This window comes from Artemia franciscana, unplaced genomic scaffold, assembly GCF_032884065.1.
Source record: "Artemia franciscana unplaced genomic scaffold, ASM3288406v1 PGA_scaffold_1179, whole genome shotgun sequence".
Lineage (NCBI taxonomy): Eukaryota > Metazoa > Arthropoda > Branchiopoda > Anostraca > Artemiidae > Artemia > Artemia franciscana.
Window position 1 is genome coordinate 598,135 of NW_027062617.1, and position 18,669 is coordinate 616,803.

The following is an 18,669-nucleotide window of genomic DNA, read 5'->3' on the forward strand; positions in this document are numbered from 1 at the left end:
TCAAAAATATTCAGAGCAGCATCAGGACTGCAAGTGAAAAACTTGCTTGAAGCAGGAGCTAACAATTAACAGTTGAATAGGGAAAATTCTTTTTATTTGACAGTGAAAACAAAATATATGGATATTTTAGTCACATATATATATGGTCACATATTTGGTCAAATATGTCCGTCTTCAAAGTGATCAGAGCGCAGCTACCCTCCCCCCTCACACACACACACACGAACATGTTGTTTTTTCCCAGGATGTATTAAATAGATATTTTGAGACAGTAATTTGTTCAACATAGTCCAAATATCCTATAACATGGCTTTGGAGGTTGATACAAACCACCAGAGTCTGAGGGCAAGGGTTGTGGGTTAAGAACCTGGTGGATTTAAGGTTCTTATCAAAGGGATCGTGGTAGAAACTTTAGAGGCGGCTCAATTCGATGCGGAAGTTCTAGCTCTTTTTTAAGAGTCAATAGTGATAGAGGTCAAGTAGCCCTCACCCCTCCCAACTACTCCTCCTTTCACCAAATGTATCGGATTGAAATTGTGCGATGTCAATTTTGTTTAAAATAGTCCACAGAACATAAAAACGTCTCCAGGGTTGGCATCCCCCCCCCTAGAGCCCTGGGGTGTGAGCTTCTAGTTATGCCCTGGAGGCATATAAAGTTTGTATGGAATGGGTGGTCGTATTAAATTCAGATGGGTCTCATTTGATTTTAAATTAGAAGTTATAGTACCCTTTCTAAGAGTCAAAGTGATTTGAGAGCCCCCCTCCCAGGTCCATCATTTCTCATAATAAACATCCAAACAAAGTTTGGAGACATCAATTTTTTCGGCATTGTTTAAAGGTTCAGTAATTATGCGTAATTATAGTTGTAGTAGCAGTAGTAGCATTAGTAGCAGCATGTAAATAGCACCTTTTTTCAACATCCCTTTCAACACTTGATTAAATTTTTAATTTAATACCATCAATCGGCCCTGAAGCATTGCTGATACGGCCTCTTGACAATCTATATGGGCATAGTTCGTTTCGATTTATTTCAATGCAGTTAAAATATTGTTTGAAATTTTCGCCCTAATACCCCCAGGTTTATTAGTAGTAGCAGTAACACCAGTGGTTATAGTAGTAGCAGTAGGAGTACAGTTAATAGTAGTAGTCTTAGCTTTAGTAGCAGTAGTAGAAATAGCAATAATAATAATAGTAGCAGCAGTAGCAGTAGTTGTAGGAGTAGAAGCACTAGTATTATAATGCAAATATTGTCTTTTAGTTAGCTCAACATCCCCCACACCATGCTTTGCAAGTTTTAGTTTCTCACACGAAACTGTTCCTAAGATATTGCTGATATGCCCTTTTGACAACCAGCATTTGGATAGGAGGTTGTCATCCGTACCACAAAAATTTTCTCTGAAAATTTCACCTTCATAACTTCATAGGTTGCGGATTCTGAACTAGCCAGAAGACACCGTGTATACATTTAATGCTGCTTTTCCAGTCACTGTAACTAACGACAATAATGGGATTAAGTTGAAACTTAATGCCAAACGGGAATGTTTAGGGGGAGTTTCAGTTAAACGAAAAAACTATATACATGCAGGAAAATTAAAAGTGATTGATTGATGAAAATTAAAAAGTTCTAGTGCCCTCTTAAGAGTCAAAAGTGATTGGATGGCAATCAACCCTCCTCTTTAACTCATAATTTTTCAGACGCTTCCAATTAAAATTTTAAGACAGCCATTTTGTTCAGAATAGCTGAACTGTCTAGTAACTATATCTCTAGGGTTATTAGGTAGGTCAACCCCCCACAGTTATGTAATTTGCCCATTATGTTTAAAAGCTAAATGTTGCTTTAAAATTAAATTAAAACACACTGTTTGTATGCTGATTGCCAATAAGACATCTCAGCAATATACCAAGAACGACTGAGGGTATTAAGCTAATACTTTCGGGGCTAATTCTAATGTTGCTTCCGCTCTTAATATTTTACTAAATCAAAAGAGTGTAAGTTTATCCAGGCTCTGAACGAGCATAGATATAATTTTTTGGGAATGGTATTAAGTTTTATTTATTAGGTCAACTAGAGGATGTATATGACTAAATTAAACACTGCTATTTATGTCATGACTTTCAAAATGGTTTATGTTGTTAAAAATTGCTGGAAAAATTTCCCCAGCATGCAAATGGCATGCCAAACTAAATTTTTAAAGAAAAACTTGAAAGATTCAAACTACAATTTTATTTTTCCCTGAAAATGACTATGTCAATATAAAATGAACAGAAATTAATTGAAAAAAATTTCCACAAAATAAGTTTTTTAAAAAGTAAAGAACTCCATTTAACCAAAAATGAACAAAAAAGAACCAAATAATCTACAAGCATACAACTACCAAAAATCAGTATGAACAAATAAATGAAACCCAAAACGAACAGACATTAAATAAATAGCCGAGCCAAACCCAAACCTAGCAAAAAGTAACATGGGTAGGGTTCAAAACCCCTATGATTTCTAAAAGCCAAAGTATAATTTGCACTTTACTGCACACAAGTTCTTCTAAATCTCACTTCTATAACTTTAAGAAATCAAAAATTAAATAAGATTCTAAGGAATAAATATCAGCATATGTATACTAAAGTGATAATGCTCAATCATTTGAATTTTTTTCAGTAAAGTGCAAATTGTATTCTAGCTTTTAGAAAGCATAGGGGTTTTGAACCCTACTCATTTTAATTTCTGCTCGTTTTGAGCTTGACTCGCTTATTTATTGTAATTTCCGTTCGTTGTGGGTTTCATTTATCTGTTGATACTGATTTGTGGTAGTTGTATGCTTGGTAGATTATTTGATCCTTTTTTTTTGTTAATTTTTGGTTTAATGGAGTTCTTTACTTTTTTGAATTTTTTTTTGTGGAAAATATTTTGTAATAATGTCAATAAGGTGCGGTATCAAAGTAAATGGATGTCCATATGATGACTGACCACCCTCGGAGTATCAAGTGAGAGTGTACACAAGCTAAATACTCAGAAAAGGCTACAAACAAAAATATTTACTTTGAAACATATGTTTGCCGTTTGGAAAAAAACAAAGTTTAACTCTCCGTTTTATCATAATTTAATTTGAAGTAACTGTATGTAAGCTCTGTTTGAATAAAACTATTCTTTGTGAACAGTATAATCAGGAATATCTTCTTTAATTTCCTAATATATGCATATGTGTATGACTTTCAAGACGGAAAATGTGTATCCTCTACCTCAATAAGTTAGCGTAGTTGAAACCAACTAAGTTATTTTTTGAGTTCAGAATTCAAGGGTTACTAAAGAAAAAGTCACAGGTCAAAGGCAACGAAGTTACAGTTCCGGATTAATTTTCTATTACTCTATAAAATTAATGTAAATAATTTTTTTGGCATATTCCTCTGAAACTTTTTGAAAACCTATCGATAAAAATCCATATTTATCTATTTGGAATTATTTCAGAATGGAGTTTCAGGCCAATGAGTTTTTAGTGTTTTTTTTTTCTTAACAAAGAAAGTATTTTAAATATAAGAAACACCAGCAGAAAATCGGGTTGTTTCTCTGGTTACTTCGCAATTAAAAACAGGTTAAAGTGAAAAACTATGAGCCAAATACGTAAAACTGTAAAAAAAGGGAAAAATGTAAAATACGTAAAATTTTCATAGTTAAACACAGCAAAAAACATCAAGCCTATAAACATATCAAACCTATAGCGATCATGCTTGATGAGATTAACCACAACTTCAATTGAATATTTATAATATAAATTTCCTCTGTAGCCTGATACGGGATGCTGAACATGAAGTGTATAATAGAACAATATAAGATATAATAACAATTTTTGTTTTAGCTCTGATTCAAGGAAATGAATGCACTGCATTGTCGAATATAATTGTCACTCAGGTGCAACTGTTACAATATGTACCATTTGAGAATTTTTGAGAAAAATTAAAAGTTTGAAAGTGGCTTAATTTTTTTAATTTTTAAAGATTGTCAATTGCTGCTAAAATTTTGCGCTTTTACAACACTTTGTCAAAATACAACAAAAGACGAACCAAGAGAGGTGCACCGAGCACTACTGAGCTAATTGAAAATGTATATATATATATATATATATATATATATATATATATATATATATATATATATATATATATATATATATATATATATATATATATATATATATATATATATATATATATATATATTAATATCAGCTACGAAAAATATGTGCGTTACATTTTAATATTTATTCATTCGTTACTTTAATTTAAATAGCTAAGTTTGTTCCGCTGCCTTTTTCAGAAAGGAGCCAGATCTGGAACTTGAGGGTTTGTTCAAGCGGCACTCAACTACGGTCAAGTTCTTTCAGGGCTCCATGATGAATGCAGTCGACCTTGCTCGTGTCAAGGTAGCATAGCATGTCTCGAGTGAAGAACCCCTCGCATGAGTAATTAGAAAGCAAGTTTTTCGGTTTTTGCAAAATTTTGGCAGCTCATATTCTGCTAAGTTTTGTTTGGTGGGTTTCCCAAATTTAAAGTTATTTCTTAACTTTTGTCACTTATTTTCCTATTTTTAATTACATTAGGTTGCGTGCGAAAGAGACAAAAAAAACAAACTACATCTTGTAAAAGAAGATACTAGACTTAGACCCTTTTACACCAGCCAATAGATGGTTCTAAAATCATAATATAGCTCATTATACAATAATTGTGATTCTGATTTACTCTTTCTTGCTCAAGATTTTCTTTTCTTTTTTAAGTTGAAAAGTGAACTTTCTCTAGAATTTGCTTTTTTACCTGTTGTATGTAAACTTTTTTTTCTTTTAAACATTTACAACACGATTCAAAGCACTTTCTGTTGACGTGTAAGAATAAACTAATGAAGTCTGTAGAAATAAAACAAAAAATATCGGTTAAAGCAGTTTCTTCTGATAAGGTGAAGGAAAAATACTTAATTTTAAACTTAACGTTACAATTCATAAATTTTTCTGCAAATAGAAAAGGAAACCCTCCAAAGTCTTATATAGGAATCAATGTAACTGGACAAAAAATCAAAAAAAATATTTTATATGCTTCAAGTATTCCTTTCCCTGAAATCAATGGCGTCCTGCAAGGACGTCTCTTCCAGCCTTATGATTCCCTTTCTTCTGCAATTCCACTAGTTTTGTATTTGAACTTTGTAAAGCTGGAATTATAGTATGGAAGGTCTTATTTTTCTTTCCAATAGAGCTTTTGATAATCTTATTTTTAATATTATTTATGACTTTATTCTAAATGACACTGGTTTACAATGAAAGCCTCAAAGGCAATAAAACATAGAAAATTAAGTAAATAATGAGCTGTAAAAAATTAATTAAGTAAATAATGAGTAAATAAATGAGCTGAGTCTTTTTTTTTATCAATTACATCTTTTTTTCTTGAATTGAATATCCAAACTTTTTCTCATATTTTTTTTTATATACAGTTTCTTGGTATTAAAAATTGCTGCCTTTCTTATAAAAAAAAACTCAGTATGTGCTCCGTATTGAAGGTTACATTTGCAAAAAAAAATAATAGAATGTTAAAAATGCTTGAGATAATTTAAATATTCCATTCCCGGGATACAAAATATCGATATACTGATATATTGGTGACAACAAGGATATTTTCCCTCATTCTCGTGATTCCCTCATACTCAGAAATTGTTTTAGTTGTTGTATTTGAACTTTTGAAAAGAATGAATTAATGTATTTATTTTATTATTTCCTTTTTATTTGACGACAACAATAATCTTATACTGAATGTTAGTTTATGATTTGATCCCAACTAATATTTATTTGCAATGAAGTCGTCAAAACCAGAAAATACGGTAAACTAAGCATAATTTAACAGGAGTAATCTGAACTCACCTGTATGAATCATCTCTAGATTTCTTTAATTGAACGTACAAAATGCATCAAAAGATTTTAGTAAACAAAATTTATTGGGATAAAAAGTTCTGCCCTTTTATCTCTGTGGATATAGTTTTACTAATAAATATTGACAAAAAGATGTCATTTAACCATACTTAAGATTTTCTGTTCAATCTTCTTTATTATTTGGAAAACAAAAACGCTTAATAAATGTCAATGAAATTGTCGAAAAATAAAAAGTCAATTGTTAAAACTGTAATGGTACCGACAATTGAAATCTGCTATTTACTGCTTGTCGAAATCAGACGCTGTAAAATAAAATAACATTATTTTTAACAGTAATGACCGAAATTTTGGAAACTTTGAACAAAATTGCTCACAAGGCTGGCATCAGGCTGAGCAGAACGTCCATTTTAAATAATCCTTCTAGATAAATGCATCAGTTACACTGATTCCAATATTTCCTGCATTCACCTGAGCCGATTTTAGATAGTTGGCATGTTGTTTTACAAATTTTAATTTCAAACTGCTTACACACAGAAAACCACCAGACCTGGAGCTGGAAGGACTTTTCAAGCGGCATTTCACGACGGTGGAATTTTTTCAAGGAAGCATCATGAACCCGATTGACCTTCAAAGGGTTAAGGTAGATACTATTATGTTAAATGAGTGAAATCTAGGTAACTCCGCTACCTGACATATGTGGGAGTCTATTCTTCTGTGTGAAGTGGCCTAATTTCTTTCTCTGCACTTTTTTTTCTTGGCATGCTTCTTTATTTTCTCTTACCCTATATTATTATTTTGTTTTCATAATCTGACTGTATGTTTTACAGAATTAAACTTTGGTTATATGCTTAAAATTGAGTCAAAATAAAAAAAGAGCAAAATTAAGTTAAAAATGATAAAAATTTAAAACTCATTCTTTGCTTATAGAAATCAAAATGTTTAGTTTTTATATACGACGTAGCTCTTATATAATTATGAATTAGAAAATTAGCCCAAGAAAAAAGGACAATATCTAGTGTATTTATTATTTCTTATTATTGCGTCTCCCTAACTTAATCCTTCCTCTATCTTTAGCAGAGTTACACTTCAATTAAGAAATTTTAACTTAATCACAGAAGGAATTCAGTTCATAGTTGGTTGTTAAGTATATATGATAATATTGCGCTAATATACAGTTTCATGAAAATATATAGTAGCATGTAATATATAGTTCATGTAAAGCACATTTTTGTTCCCCGGAAATATTTACTTGTCACAACTGATAAATTTTAAGGAAAAGAAAGCTGAAAAGGGAAAAGAGGTGAAGAGCAGAATAGACATTTAGTGCATACGGTGAAACGGCCTTTAGAGGCTCGACTTGTCATTCATGACATATGCATTGGACGGCAAAAAAGAGTTTTTGTCGATGGTGCACATGTCACTTGACATTTCTTTTACTTTATTCCATTTTATCGTCTATTTACATGGTATTTGGTATACCAAATATCAGATTAATTTTGAAAAAGATGGACACTAAACTAATTCTTTCTAAAACCAGGACACTAAACTAAAAAAACACTTGTTGAAGCCCCCTTAGGGATGGATTTAAGGTTTTTTCAGAATTCGAAAACGTCAAATTCCTAAAATGGGTAATCTTAGAACTTAAACTCGGACCCTTAGCTTGGTGATGATTATTGTACTCAGGCAGATTAATGTTGTGATGATTTGGCAGTGGTAGGAGACAAAAATGTTTACATATAGCTCTAACAGTACTTGTTTACCAACAAAATAATAGCTAAGTTTAAGCTTTATTCCTCAATGAATACGCTTGCAAAGCAAAGTTATTTTATATTTATTCGTTCGAAAATTATTAAGAAATCTTCATTGGTTCCATTTCTTTTGGACTGTGCAAAATACCTTCACTTAAATTGAGCCCTTTGAAGTTTTGAACTTCCTTAATAAACTTGTAGGAGATCTTCCTCAATTATAAACTAGTATAACTCAATCAGCGTAGTTAGTCTAGCTGTTTTTCATAAGTTTCTGATTGATATCGACTCACTTGAACGCTTGGTGGCAAAGCCTTATTTGGAAAATTGTAGTTATTAATGAGGGCTCGCAAAGAAAATTGTTTTCATTTGACCAGGTTGCAAGTGCAGCCTAATTATCTTGTTATCTGAAATATACTTGTTGTAAAATGTGAAGAACGTAATGTTTAAATAATGAGATAAACAAATAAATAGCACAAAAATAAATATATATCCCTAAAAATAAGTTGAATAAGCCTCAATCAAATAAATATAGCCCAAAAATAGACAGAAAGTTTGGTTCTGGAACCTGATCATATGATTTTTTTCTGCCTATGCATCATCTTTTCAATTTATTCGCTTTTTCTGTTAGTTTTTCTCCTAGAGATAAGTAGTTTATTTAGTTAGTTTGTTCTCTCACCCAATTTATTGTTAATGCTCGTTAATGTTAATGTTAGTTATATAGTTTGTCTCTCCCTTTTAGTTAAATTTCTTGAGAATAACATTAAAAAATTATTGCTCGGTGTAGTAAAGTAGCCATGTTCATAGATATCGCCATGGACTACAATTTTCGATTTCCATAATTTTTTTCTCTCTGCTTTTATCCCCCTCTGTTTTTTCTCTCCATGTTTTTTCTCTTATATTCTATCTAACTCTGTGTCACTCTGTTTAATCTGTCTATGAGAAGTTTGTGAGATTTGCTGAGATAGAACCCATTGTATCTTTTAATTATATCGTTTCTAATTTAGACCTCAAACAAGGTTTATTTTTGGGATAAAAGTATTCAAATGGTTAAAAATAGTTCGTGGTAAGGAATAGCAAGTAGTAAAAGACCCTTCTTATTTGAAACTTAAACTCTACAAAATGTGTTTTCGACAAAAGTAAATGCATCAACAGAATCTGTCATCAGTGATGATTCCAAGTTTGAGAAATTTATTAGTTCTGGGTTTCCATCAGCAACCATCAGCAATTTTTTGCTTTAAGAATTACAAGTTTTTGTTTAAGTGTCTTATGTATGAGAGGGCAATTCTATCCTCAAGTGTAGTATAGTTGCTGTTTGTTAATGTTTTAATATTACTCTATACTTTCATTTGGTAAACCTTTAATATGATTATTATTATCATTTATATTGGCGTGTAGGATCAAATATCATTGTTGCATTTTTTTATTATTACGTTTTTTAGTCATCTAAGTGTATTTTTGAATTTTATTCCGTGTATATTTTCAAATGTGTTTTTAAGGAAATTTGCGCCAAATGAAGACGTATAACCCCCCTTCCCCCAACCCAAAAAAATCCATTTAAAAAATTCCCGTTCCTTGAGATAAATTCGTGCGTAAGAGATAGTCCGTGACAAAAGCCTTTAATTTTTATAGCTATCAAAATTCTCAAACGATGTGAAGGGACGTACGTCATTACATCATTTTCAATTAATCTTTCATTCTCGTAGTATTTTTCCAGTAAATAGTGTCTGCAACTTTTTCAAGCGGTACTTTATACATACTTAATACTACTGTTTCAACTCCTATGCTACGGTGTTTTACCCAAAAAAAAGTTCTCGAATAACATCAAAGACGCAAATCATTATAGGATTTCTTAAATTAGATACAAGCTCAATTTCCATAGCTTGACGTACGAAGAATCTTAATATTATAAAAAAAGAAGACATTGAATATAAAGACACAAGTTCCTTGTGGTAAAAAAATGACTACTCCGAATTTCCGATAGGCAGAGGTGGATCGTTCCAATGATTCAAAGGTAGTTCACATTTACCCCGTTTAGTGACAAAGGAATAGTTTTTTTTCCTAAAGTAACTAAAGAAAAAGAGCTGTTTCATAAGGCATAAAAATGATAATCTTAACATTATGGTATCTCGTCATCAGTGCTTCTAGTAGTCTCAAATAGAAACAATTGTAAAGAAGAATTCTTCACTGACAACAATTGAAGTCCAATCAGGGGCTTCGATTTGTGAGAAGGCAGTTAAACCTCTTACTTTTGAAAAAATATTTTTTGGTATTAAAAAAGGTCCCTACCCAGTAGACTCTGAATTTTTTTTGCATCTTTAAACTTCAAATATCCTTCCACCCCTCCACACATTTGTGTGACATAGCATCACTGAGTGCTATCATTTTTATAACCCTGTTCTAACGATAAAAAAAACCTTAACAATAATCAGTTGCAGCCTTATTTTGGATATTAAAGCTTAAAAATGGGTCAGAAATGACAGATCTACCAAAAGAACGTGACTAAGATTTTGATATTCGATAAACTAGACATACTTTTAATCTATCCATAATAACGCGGGCTAAATGCTCCCAGTTATATAATTTATATCGTTTTTGCCTTTTCCAAAACCATTGTCACATTATAAAACTGTTGGTAATTATTGCAATGTAAGGTCATGCTGCATCCATCGGAAATAATTACCCATCATCTTAACGATCTTATTAGTTTTGCTCTATAATCCCGTTAATTTATTTTTGAGAAGGGCAAAGTACCATCCTTTTTGCCTATAATCTCTGGTACTGTTGAAATGCAACAAGTTTTTTCTTGTTTTTCCTGTGTGCGCGCGCACGCGTGTATGTGTGTGTTTGTGTTTATGTGTATGTATGTGTGTCCCTCTAAACTCTAGCTCTCTGGTAGATAGAGGTTTGTGACTTATTTCAAATATGCCTGCGAAATATACATCCTGGGCCAAATACCACCCCGTAGTGAATTGCGGCCTCTTAAGTATTTTTCGAAGGTATACAATAACGCAATAAATGCAGGAACACAAATAATGTTCTTTTTAGCTTTAAGGTATGCAACTTGATTATTGCAGAATAGAAAGAAAGATGTGATTGTTTTAGCTGTGTTTTATCTAAAATAATATAAATAATTTCGACTCAGCATTCCCCTAATAATATTAGTAGTTCAGATGTGGCTATCTATATGTTAAATATATTATTATGAATCTTCGAAATAAAGATTCAGTCTTGGTAGTTCTCCTAAGTTCATTTTTTTTACCTGACACCACTTTCTTCAGCTTTTCATAAATGAATCAGTTTGATAAATGAATTGTTTTGCATTGTACAAGAAAGAAATTATTATTGATTTTCTTTTTGGTCTATCTTTCGTCAATTTTTCCACTAGTATTTTTTTTTTGACGGAAAAAAAAATGTAAATTTTACGGTGACCTACAAAATATAAATTTTTCATATTTAAAGAGGTACTGTTTTTTTTTAGGATTGCATATCATCCAAAATCTGAAATGAATCTTACAAGTGTCATCAGTGTTGCCACACTCCTTCAAAAAATCTTTTAAAAGTTGCAAAATTTTAGTGCTCCTCTTAGAGAATAAAAGATGTTAGATTTGCAAACTTTTTTATTTGTAATAGCATCCAAAAGCTATTTGCTCAAAGCAAATATACATTATAGAAAAAAGAATCACGATCCATCACAAGCTCGAAATTGAGCAAACTTAGGTTGCTATAGTGTAAAAAAAAAAATGTATAAATCAATTAATTCAAAAAGGGAATAGAGGCAAAGAGTATATACTGAAATTGAACAAGATTTGCACATAGAGAAACAATTTGCATACAGGAAAAAATAGAGGTGGAAAGAAAGGTTAAATTAAAATAACGTGGTTAAAAGTTGATCAACTAGAATGAAGTCTCTTAGAATTTGTCGAGAATTTCTTTTTTTTTGTTTCTTTGCTTGTTGAGAAATCTGCATTGAGACGATTGTCGTATGCCAATGTAATTTCTTAGAAATAACTATTGTAGCGTTAAAATACTGTAGATAAGTCTTGCTTTAACTAAAGATACCGGTATTATTTTAGTTAAAGTAAGGTAAGGAAAAAAAAGACAAATGTCCATCTAGAAAAAACTGCAAGACATTTCTTTTAATTCATTGGAAAAATAGAAATATCAACATAATCAAAGTGAGTATATCGAAATAAAAAAGACAAAGATAAATATAAAAGAACAAACATAAAAGATAATATTAAAGAAAAAATCAAAGACGAAAAAAAGAAGAAACGAAATAAAACAAATATAAAAGAAACATGAACATACCTGTGAAACCGTATATATCGATACGTAAATAGAACATATGATACCAGCTTCATAGTCCTAAGGAACTAAATATATCCTCTAACCTACAAAGAGGTGGCAAAGAATGAAAAAAATGATTCATGGTACTTTAGGGAAACCTTTTTTTTTGTCGCTGGGAGGGGGCTAGGTAATGAAGACGAAAATAATGCGGAAAATATACCACTGATGCAATAACAAGTACATTGTCATCGAGCTTGGCAACAAGCACTTTATTTAAATTTCAGGTTAATGCTTAAGGGAGGAGGAGGAGGGGCAGGAATAAACACTTCGAATATTTTTTAGAAAATTATAAATCCTAGTTCATTTTGTAAATATGAAAAGCAAATGAAGCAGTGTTAAGCAATCTTGAAAATCTAGGCCGAAACATTTTATAAAGTTTAACGGCATTATTATTTTTACTTCCCCAATTTTTTAGTTCGAAAGCATTTCAACACATTTTGAAAGAATTTTTGAGTATTCTTTCAGGAACTTAATTTGGTAAAAACAACAACAAAAAACAAAGAAGAGTAATATACTTGGGTGCTAGCGTATTTTTTGTGTTTGTGTTTTGGGAGGGGGGATATCCCTATTTGAAAATAATTCTCCTGCAGAGTAAGAGAGATAGGTAGTGAAAAAGACTTTCCCGTGGGAAATGTCACCAAATACGGAATTAAACCCCGTCCCATTTGGGTGCTCATGGTGAAACAATAAAATTAACCGTTTATTTGTTAGGAACAATATGTGTATATTTTTTGGTACTCATTTTATTTGCTACAATCGAATTCATTTATCCTCTTTAGGTTCATGAAGCGGACGCGTGCCTTGTTTTAGCGAATAAGTACTGTCAAGATCCAGATGCAGAAGATGCTGCAAATATTATGCGTGTCATCTCAATAAAAAATTATTCGGATGATATTAGAGTGATTATTCAGCTGATGCAGTATCATAATAAGGTAGCTTTTATTTCTACAAAGTTTTATAGCTTAAAGAACCAAGGAGAATGAAAACGGAATCGGATTGGTTGCATCGGTTAAGTGGGAACATATACAATCATATATGTCTTAAAGAAATCGGGTCTTCTTTAAGAAATCAAATAAAAAAACAAGTTTTTTTGGCTGAAATCAAGGAGCGACATTAAAACTTAAAAGGAACAGAAATTATTTCGCATATGAAAGGGGCTGCTTCCTCATCAACACCCCGCTCTTTACGCTAAAGTTCGACTCTTTCTCTCAACTCTTCTTTCTAAAACGGTAAAAAACTTTAGCGTAAAGAGCGGGGCGTTGATGAGGAAGCAGCCCCTTTCATATACGAAGTAATTTCTGTTCGTTTTAAGTTTTAATGTCGCTCCTTACTTTGAGCTAAAAAAACTTTTTTTTTATTAAATTTCTGAACGTTTTTGAGTCAATGCATGTTTTCATTTTGGCTCTCCGCAGAAGAATAATTAAAACGAAGCTTGCATATTTTTTTTGTGGCTAAATGGCTTTCTCATAGTTCTGATCGAATAATTTTGAGAAAAAAAAGGAGCGGGGGAGGAAGCCTAGTTGCCCTCCGATTTTTTGGCTACTTAAAAAGGTAACTAGAACTTTTAATTTTTTATGAATGTTTTTATTAGCAAAAGATATATGTAACTTATAAATAAGCTTACGTAACGAACTTTTGTATTCTCATGTTTTTATTACATATATGAGGGGGTTCCCCCTCGTCAGTACCTCGCTCTTTACACTAAAGCTTAAATTTTGTCCCAAATCATTAAGAATGACCCCTGAATCACAAAAGCCGTAGAATAAACAGTTGAAATTACTAAAAATACTTTAGTGTAAAGAGCGAGGTATTAGGAGGAGGTGAGCCCCTCATAAGCGAAATGATTTCTGATCGTTTTAACTTTTAATGCTGCTTTTAATGTAGTTTTAATCCTTACTTCCAGTTGAAAAAAACTTTTTCATATTTGTTTTTTCATTGTTTTTTTTTAAATAATGCTAGAAAATCCTGCACTCCCTTCATGGAAATTTTCTTTCCCCATGACAAATTCCTCGATGGAAAGTTCCCCCAAAATATCCCCCCTCTTCTCAGTCCCCCCCAACCAAAAAATTCCCCTTAAAACGTCTATACACTTCTCAATGACCATTACTATACGTAAGCACTGGTCAAGTTTTTAACTTGTAGCCCTTCCCACGGGGACTGTGGGGGAGTAAGTCGTCACCAAAGACATAGATATAAGGTTCTTCGACTACGCTGAATAAAATGGCTATCTCAGAATTTTGATCCATCGACTTTGGGAAAATAATTAGCGTGGAAAGGGGCCTAGGTACCCTCAAATCGTTTTGGTCACTTAAAAAGGGCACTAGAACTTTTCATTTCTTTTAGAATGAGCCCTCTTGCAACATTCTAGGACAACTGGGTCGATACGATCACCCCTGGGAAAAAAAAAACAACAAAAAAAACAAACAAACAAGCGAACAAATAAACACACATCCGCGATCTGCCTTCTGGTAAAAAATATAAAATTCCACATTTTTTTAGATAGGAGCTTGAAACTTCTACAGTAGGGTTCCCTGATACGCTGAATCTGATGGTGTAATTTTCGTTAAAGACTTTTAGGGGGTGTTTATCCCTATTTTCTAAAATAACGCAAATTTTCTCAGGCTCGTAACTTTTGATGGCTAAGACTAAACTTGATTAAACTTATATATTTAAAATCAGCATTGAAATGCGATTCTTTTGATGCAGCTATTGGTATCAAAATTTCATTTTTTAGAGTTTTGGTTACTATTGAGCCGGGTCGCTCCTTACTACAGTTCGTTACCGCGAACTGTTTGATTGGGCCCTTCTTATTAAAAAAGACCTTCAGCTGTAGTTATGCAGATTTGGGTAGTTGTGGGTAGTCATCATTCAGTTTGGGTAGGCATCATTCAGCTGATGTAGCATCATAATAAGGTAGCTTTTATTTCTACAAAGTTTTATCAAATAGTTCGTGGTAACGAACTGTAGTAAGAAGCGACCCGGCTCAATAGTAAACAAAACTCTAAAAAACAGAATTTTGATACTAAAAGATACATCAAAAGAATCAGATTTCATGCTGATTTTAAATATATTAAACAAAAAAAACAAGTTTTTTTAAATGAAAGTAAGGAGCGACATTAAAACGACAGAAAATACGACAGAAATTACTCCGTATATGAAAGGGGCTTTTCATCCTCAACGCCCCGCTCTTTACACTAAAGTTTGACTCTTTCTCTTAACTCTGCATTTCAAAACAGTAAAAAACTTTCATATACGGCCCCTTTCATAAACGGAGTAATTTCTGTTCGTTTTAAGTTTTAATGTCGCTCCTTACTTTCATTGAAAACAACTTGTTTTTTTTTGTTTAATTTCTGGACGTTTTTGAATTAATGTATGTTTTGATCTTGGCTCTCCGCACATAAATAATTAAAACGAAATTTGCATATTAATTTTTTGGGGCTAAATGGCTTTTTCATAGTTTTAATCGGAAGATTTTGAGAAAAAAGGGAGGAGGCCTAGTTGCCCTCCAATTTTTTGATTGCTTAAAAAGGCATCTATAACTTATAATTTTTTACGAACGTTTCCGTAAGTAAAAAATATAAGTAACTTACGACCTAAATTGCGCATACGTTTTTTATTGCGCATATGAGGGGGCTCACCCCTCGTCGATACCTCGCTCTTTACATTAAAGCATAAATTTTGTCCCAATTCCTTAAGAATGACCCCTGAATCACAAAGGCCTTAGAATAAATAGTTGAAATTACTAAAAATACTTTAGCGTAAAGGGCGAGGTATTACGAGGAGGTAAACCCCTCATATGCGTAATAATTTCTGTTAGTTTTAACTTTTAATGCTGCTTCTCACTTTCACGTATTTATTTTTTCATGACTTTTAGACTTTTAGGGGGTATTTCCCCCTATTTTCTAAAATGAGGCAAATTTTCTCAGGCTCGTAAGTTTTGATGGGTAAGACTAATCTTGATGGAACTTATATATTTAAAATCAGCATTAAAATGCCATTCTTTTGATGTAACTATTGGTATCAAAATTCCATTTTTAGAGTTTCGGCTACTCTTGAGCCGGGTCGCTCCTTACTACAGTTCGTTACCACGATCTGTTTGATTACTCCGTATATGAAAGGGGCTTTTCCTCCTCAATGCCCCGCTCTTTACGCTAAAGTTTGACTCTTTCTCTTAACTCTATTTTTAGAACAGTAAGAAACTTTAGCGTAAAGAGCGGGGTGTTGAGGAGGAAAAGCCCCTTTCATATACGGAGTAATTTCTGTTCGTTTTAAGTTTTAATGTTGCTCCTTACTTTCATTTTAAAAAAACTTATTTTTTTATTTAATTTCTGGACGTTTTTGAATTGATGCATGTTTTGATCTTGGCTCTCCGCACATAAATAATTAATACGAAATTTGCATATTAATTAATTGCAATTAATCGGAAGATTTTGAGAAAAAAGGAGCGAGGGAGGAGGCATAGTTGCCCTCCAATTTTTTGATTACTTAAAAAAGGAACTAGAACTTTTAATTTTTTACAAACGTTTTTATTGGTAAAAAATATACGTAACTTACAAATAAACTTATGTAACGAACTTCTATATTCTTAACTTCTAGAGAAGTTTATCCATGGAAATATCCTCCCACGTAACACCCCCCCCCCCCTCAACTCTCTCCCCTAAACCAAAAAGATTACCCTTAAAACGTCTGTACACTTCCTAGTAACCATTACTATATGTAAACACAGGTCAAAGTTTGTAACTTGTAGCCTCTCCTACGGGGACTTCGGGGGAGTAAGTTGTCCCCAAAGACATAGGTATTAGGTTTTTCGACTATGGTGAATAAAATGGCTATCTCAGAAAAAGACCCGGTGACTTTTGGGAAAAAATGAGCGTGGGAGGGGGCCTAGGTGCTCTCCAATTTTTTTGGTCACTTAAAAAGGGCACTAGAACTTTTAATTTCCGAATGAGCCCTCGCGCGACATTCTAGGACCACTCAGTCGATACGATCACCCCTGGGAAAAAAAATAAAAAATAAAAAAATAAACACGCATCCGTGATCTGTCTTCTGGCAAAAAATGCGAAATTCCACATTTTTATAGATAGGAGCTTGAAACTTCTACAATAAGGTTCTCTGATACGCTGAATGCGATTAAGTGATTAAGATGGTAAGATTGAATAAGAATGTTTAGACAAAAATGTGGAATTTCATATTTTTAGCCAGAAGACAGATCACGGGTGCGTGCTTATTTATTTTTTTTTTCAGGGGTCATCGTATCGACCTAGAATGTCACAAGAGGGATCATTTTCACGGAAATGAAAAGTTGTAGTGCTCTTTTAAGTGACCAAAAAATTGGAGGTTACCTAGGCCCCCTCGCACGCGCATTATTCCCAAAGTCAACGGATCAAAATTTTGAGATAGCCATTTTGTTCAACGTAGTCGAAAACCTTAATAACTATGTCTTTGGGGATGAATTACTCCCCCACAGTCCTCGGGGGAGGGGCTACAAGTTACAAACTTTGACCAGAGTTTACATACTGTAATGGTTATTGAGAAGTGTACAGACGTTTTCAGGTTTTCGTTTTGTTTGGGAGGGGGGGGGGGTGAGGGGAGGAGGCTATGTGGGAGTATCTTTCCTTGGAGGAATATGTCATGGGGTAAGAGAAATTCAATGAAAAGGGCGCAGGATTTTCTAGCATTACTATAAAAAAAGAACAATGAAAAAATAAACATGACCCCTTCCCCACCCCTTATTTCTCTAAATTGTCTGTTCAAAACCTAGAGAAAGCCATTTAGCCAAAAAAAGGATTAATATGCAAATTTCATTTTAATAATTAATGTGCGGAACCAAAATCAAACATGCATTAATACAAAAATGTTAAGAAATTAAATAAAAAAAAACTAGTTTTTTTAACTGAAAGTAAGGAGTGATATTAAAACTTAAAACGAACAGAAAGTACTTCGTCTATGAAAGGGGCAGTTCCCTTCTCAATGCCCCGCTCTTTACGCTAAAGTTTTTTACTGTTTAATAAAGTAGAATTGAGAGGAAGAGTCAAACTTGTGCAGAGAAAAAGTATTCTCTTAAAGTTCCAACTTAATGCTCAAATTTATTCTTGAGATACGCCCTTTTGACAATCTGCATGCACATAGTGTGCTTAGATTTGGTTCAAATCCCCCTCAATATTCTGTTAAATTTTCACCTTCATACGAGTAGCCTTAATTTTACTAGTATCATAGCAGTAGTGGTAGTAGTAGGAACAGTAGTAGCAGTAATAGTGTATTATTATTAGCAGTAGTAAAAGTAGTACCAGCAGTATTAATAGCAGTAGTAGCATGTGCGTTTTGCCTTTTGGTCTAACTGAATATCCCCACTCATGATATCCCTGAAGTTTCCTCTTGATACGATAATCTGTTCTAAAAATATTGCTGCCACGCCCGTATCAGCAATATGTATACACATAATCTGCTTTGAATCAGTTCAACGTTTCCCCTCGTTTCCACAGATGTTTATTTCAATATCCTCAGCCTTAGTAGCACCCGTAACAGAAGTAATAGCTTAGTGATAGCAGTAGTAGTAGTAGCAGTAGTTGTGGTAGCAGTAGAAGCAGTGGTAGTTGTAGTAGTAGTAGCGTGCAAATATTGCCTTTTTCGTCAATTGATCATCTCCCATATCATTTCCTGAAAGTTCCAAATTA

The 18,669-nt window shown here is 32.8% G+C and overlaps 1 protein-coding gene across 27 annotated transcripts in view; it reads left to right on the forward strand.

Moving 5' to 3' along the window:
• LOC136041182 (calcium-activated potassium channel slowpoke-like) overlaps positions 1-18,669 on the forward strand; it is a 280,833-nt gene that overhangs the window by 100,649 nt on the left and 161,515 nt on the right. For 23 of the 27 annotated variants that reach the window (XM_065725713.1, XM_065725712.1, XM_065725710.1 and 20 more), the window contains 2 exons: positions 4,307-4,412; positions 12,775-12,927. In XM_065725713.1, coding sequence (XP_065581785.1) covers positions 4,307-4,412; positions 12,775-12,927 — 259 coding nt within the window. Of the gene's footprint in view, positions 1-4,306; positions 4,413-6,434; positions 6,541-12,774; positions 12,928-18,669 lie in introns of all 27 variants that reach the window. The other 4 variants (XM_065725714.1, XM_065725711.1, XM_065725720.1 and 1 more) reach the window with 1 other exon arrangement.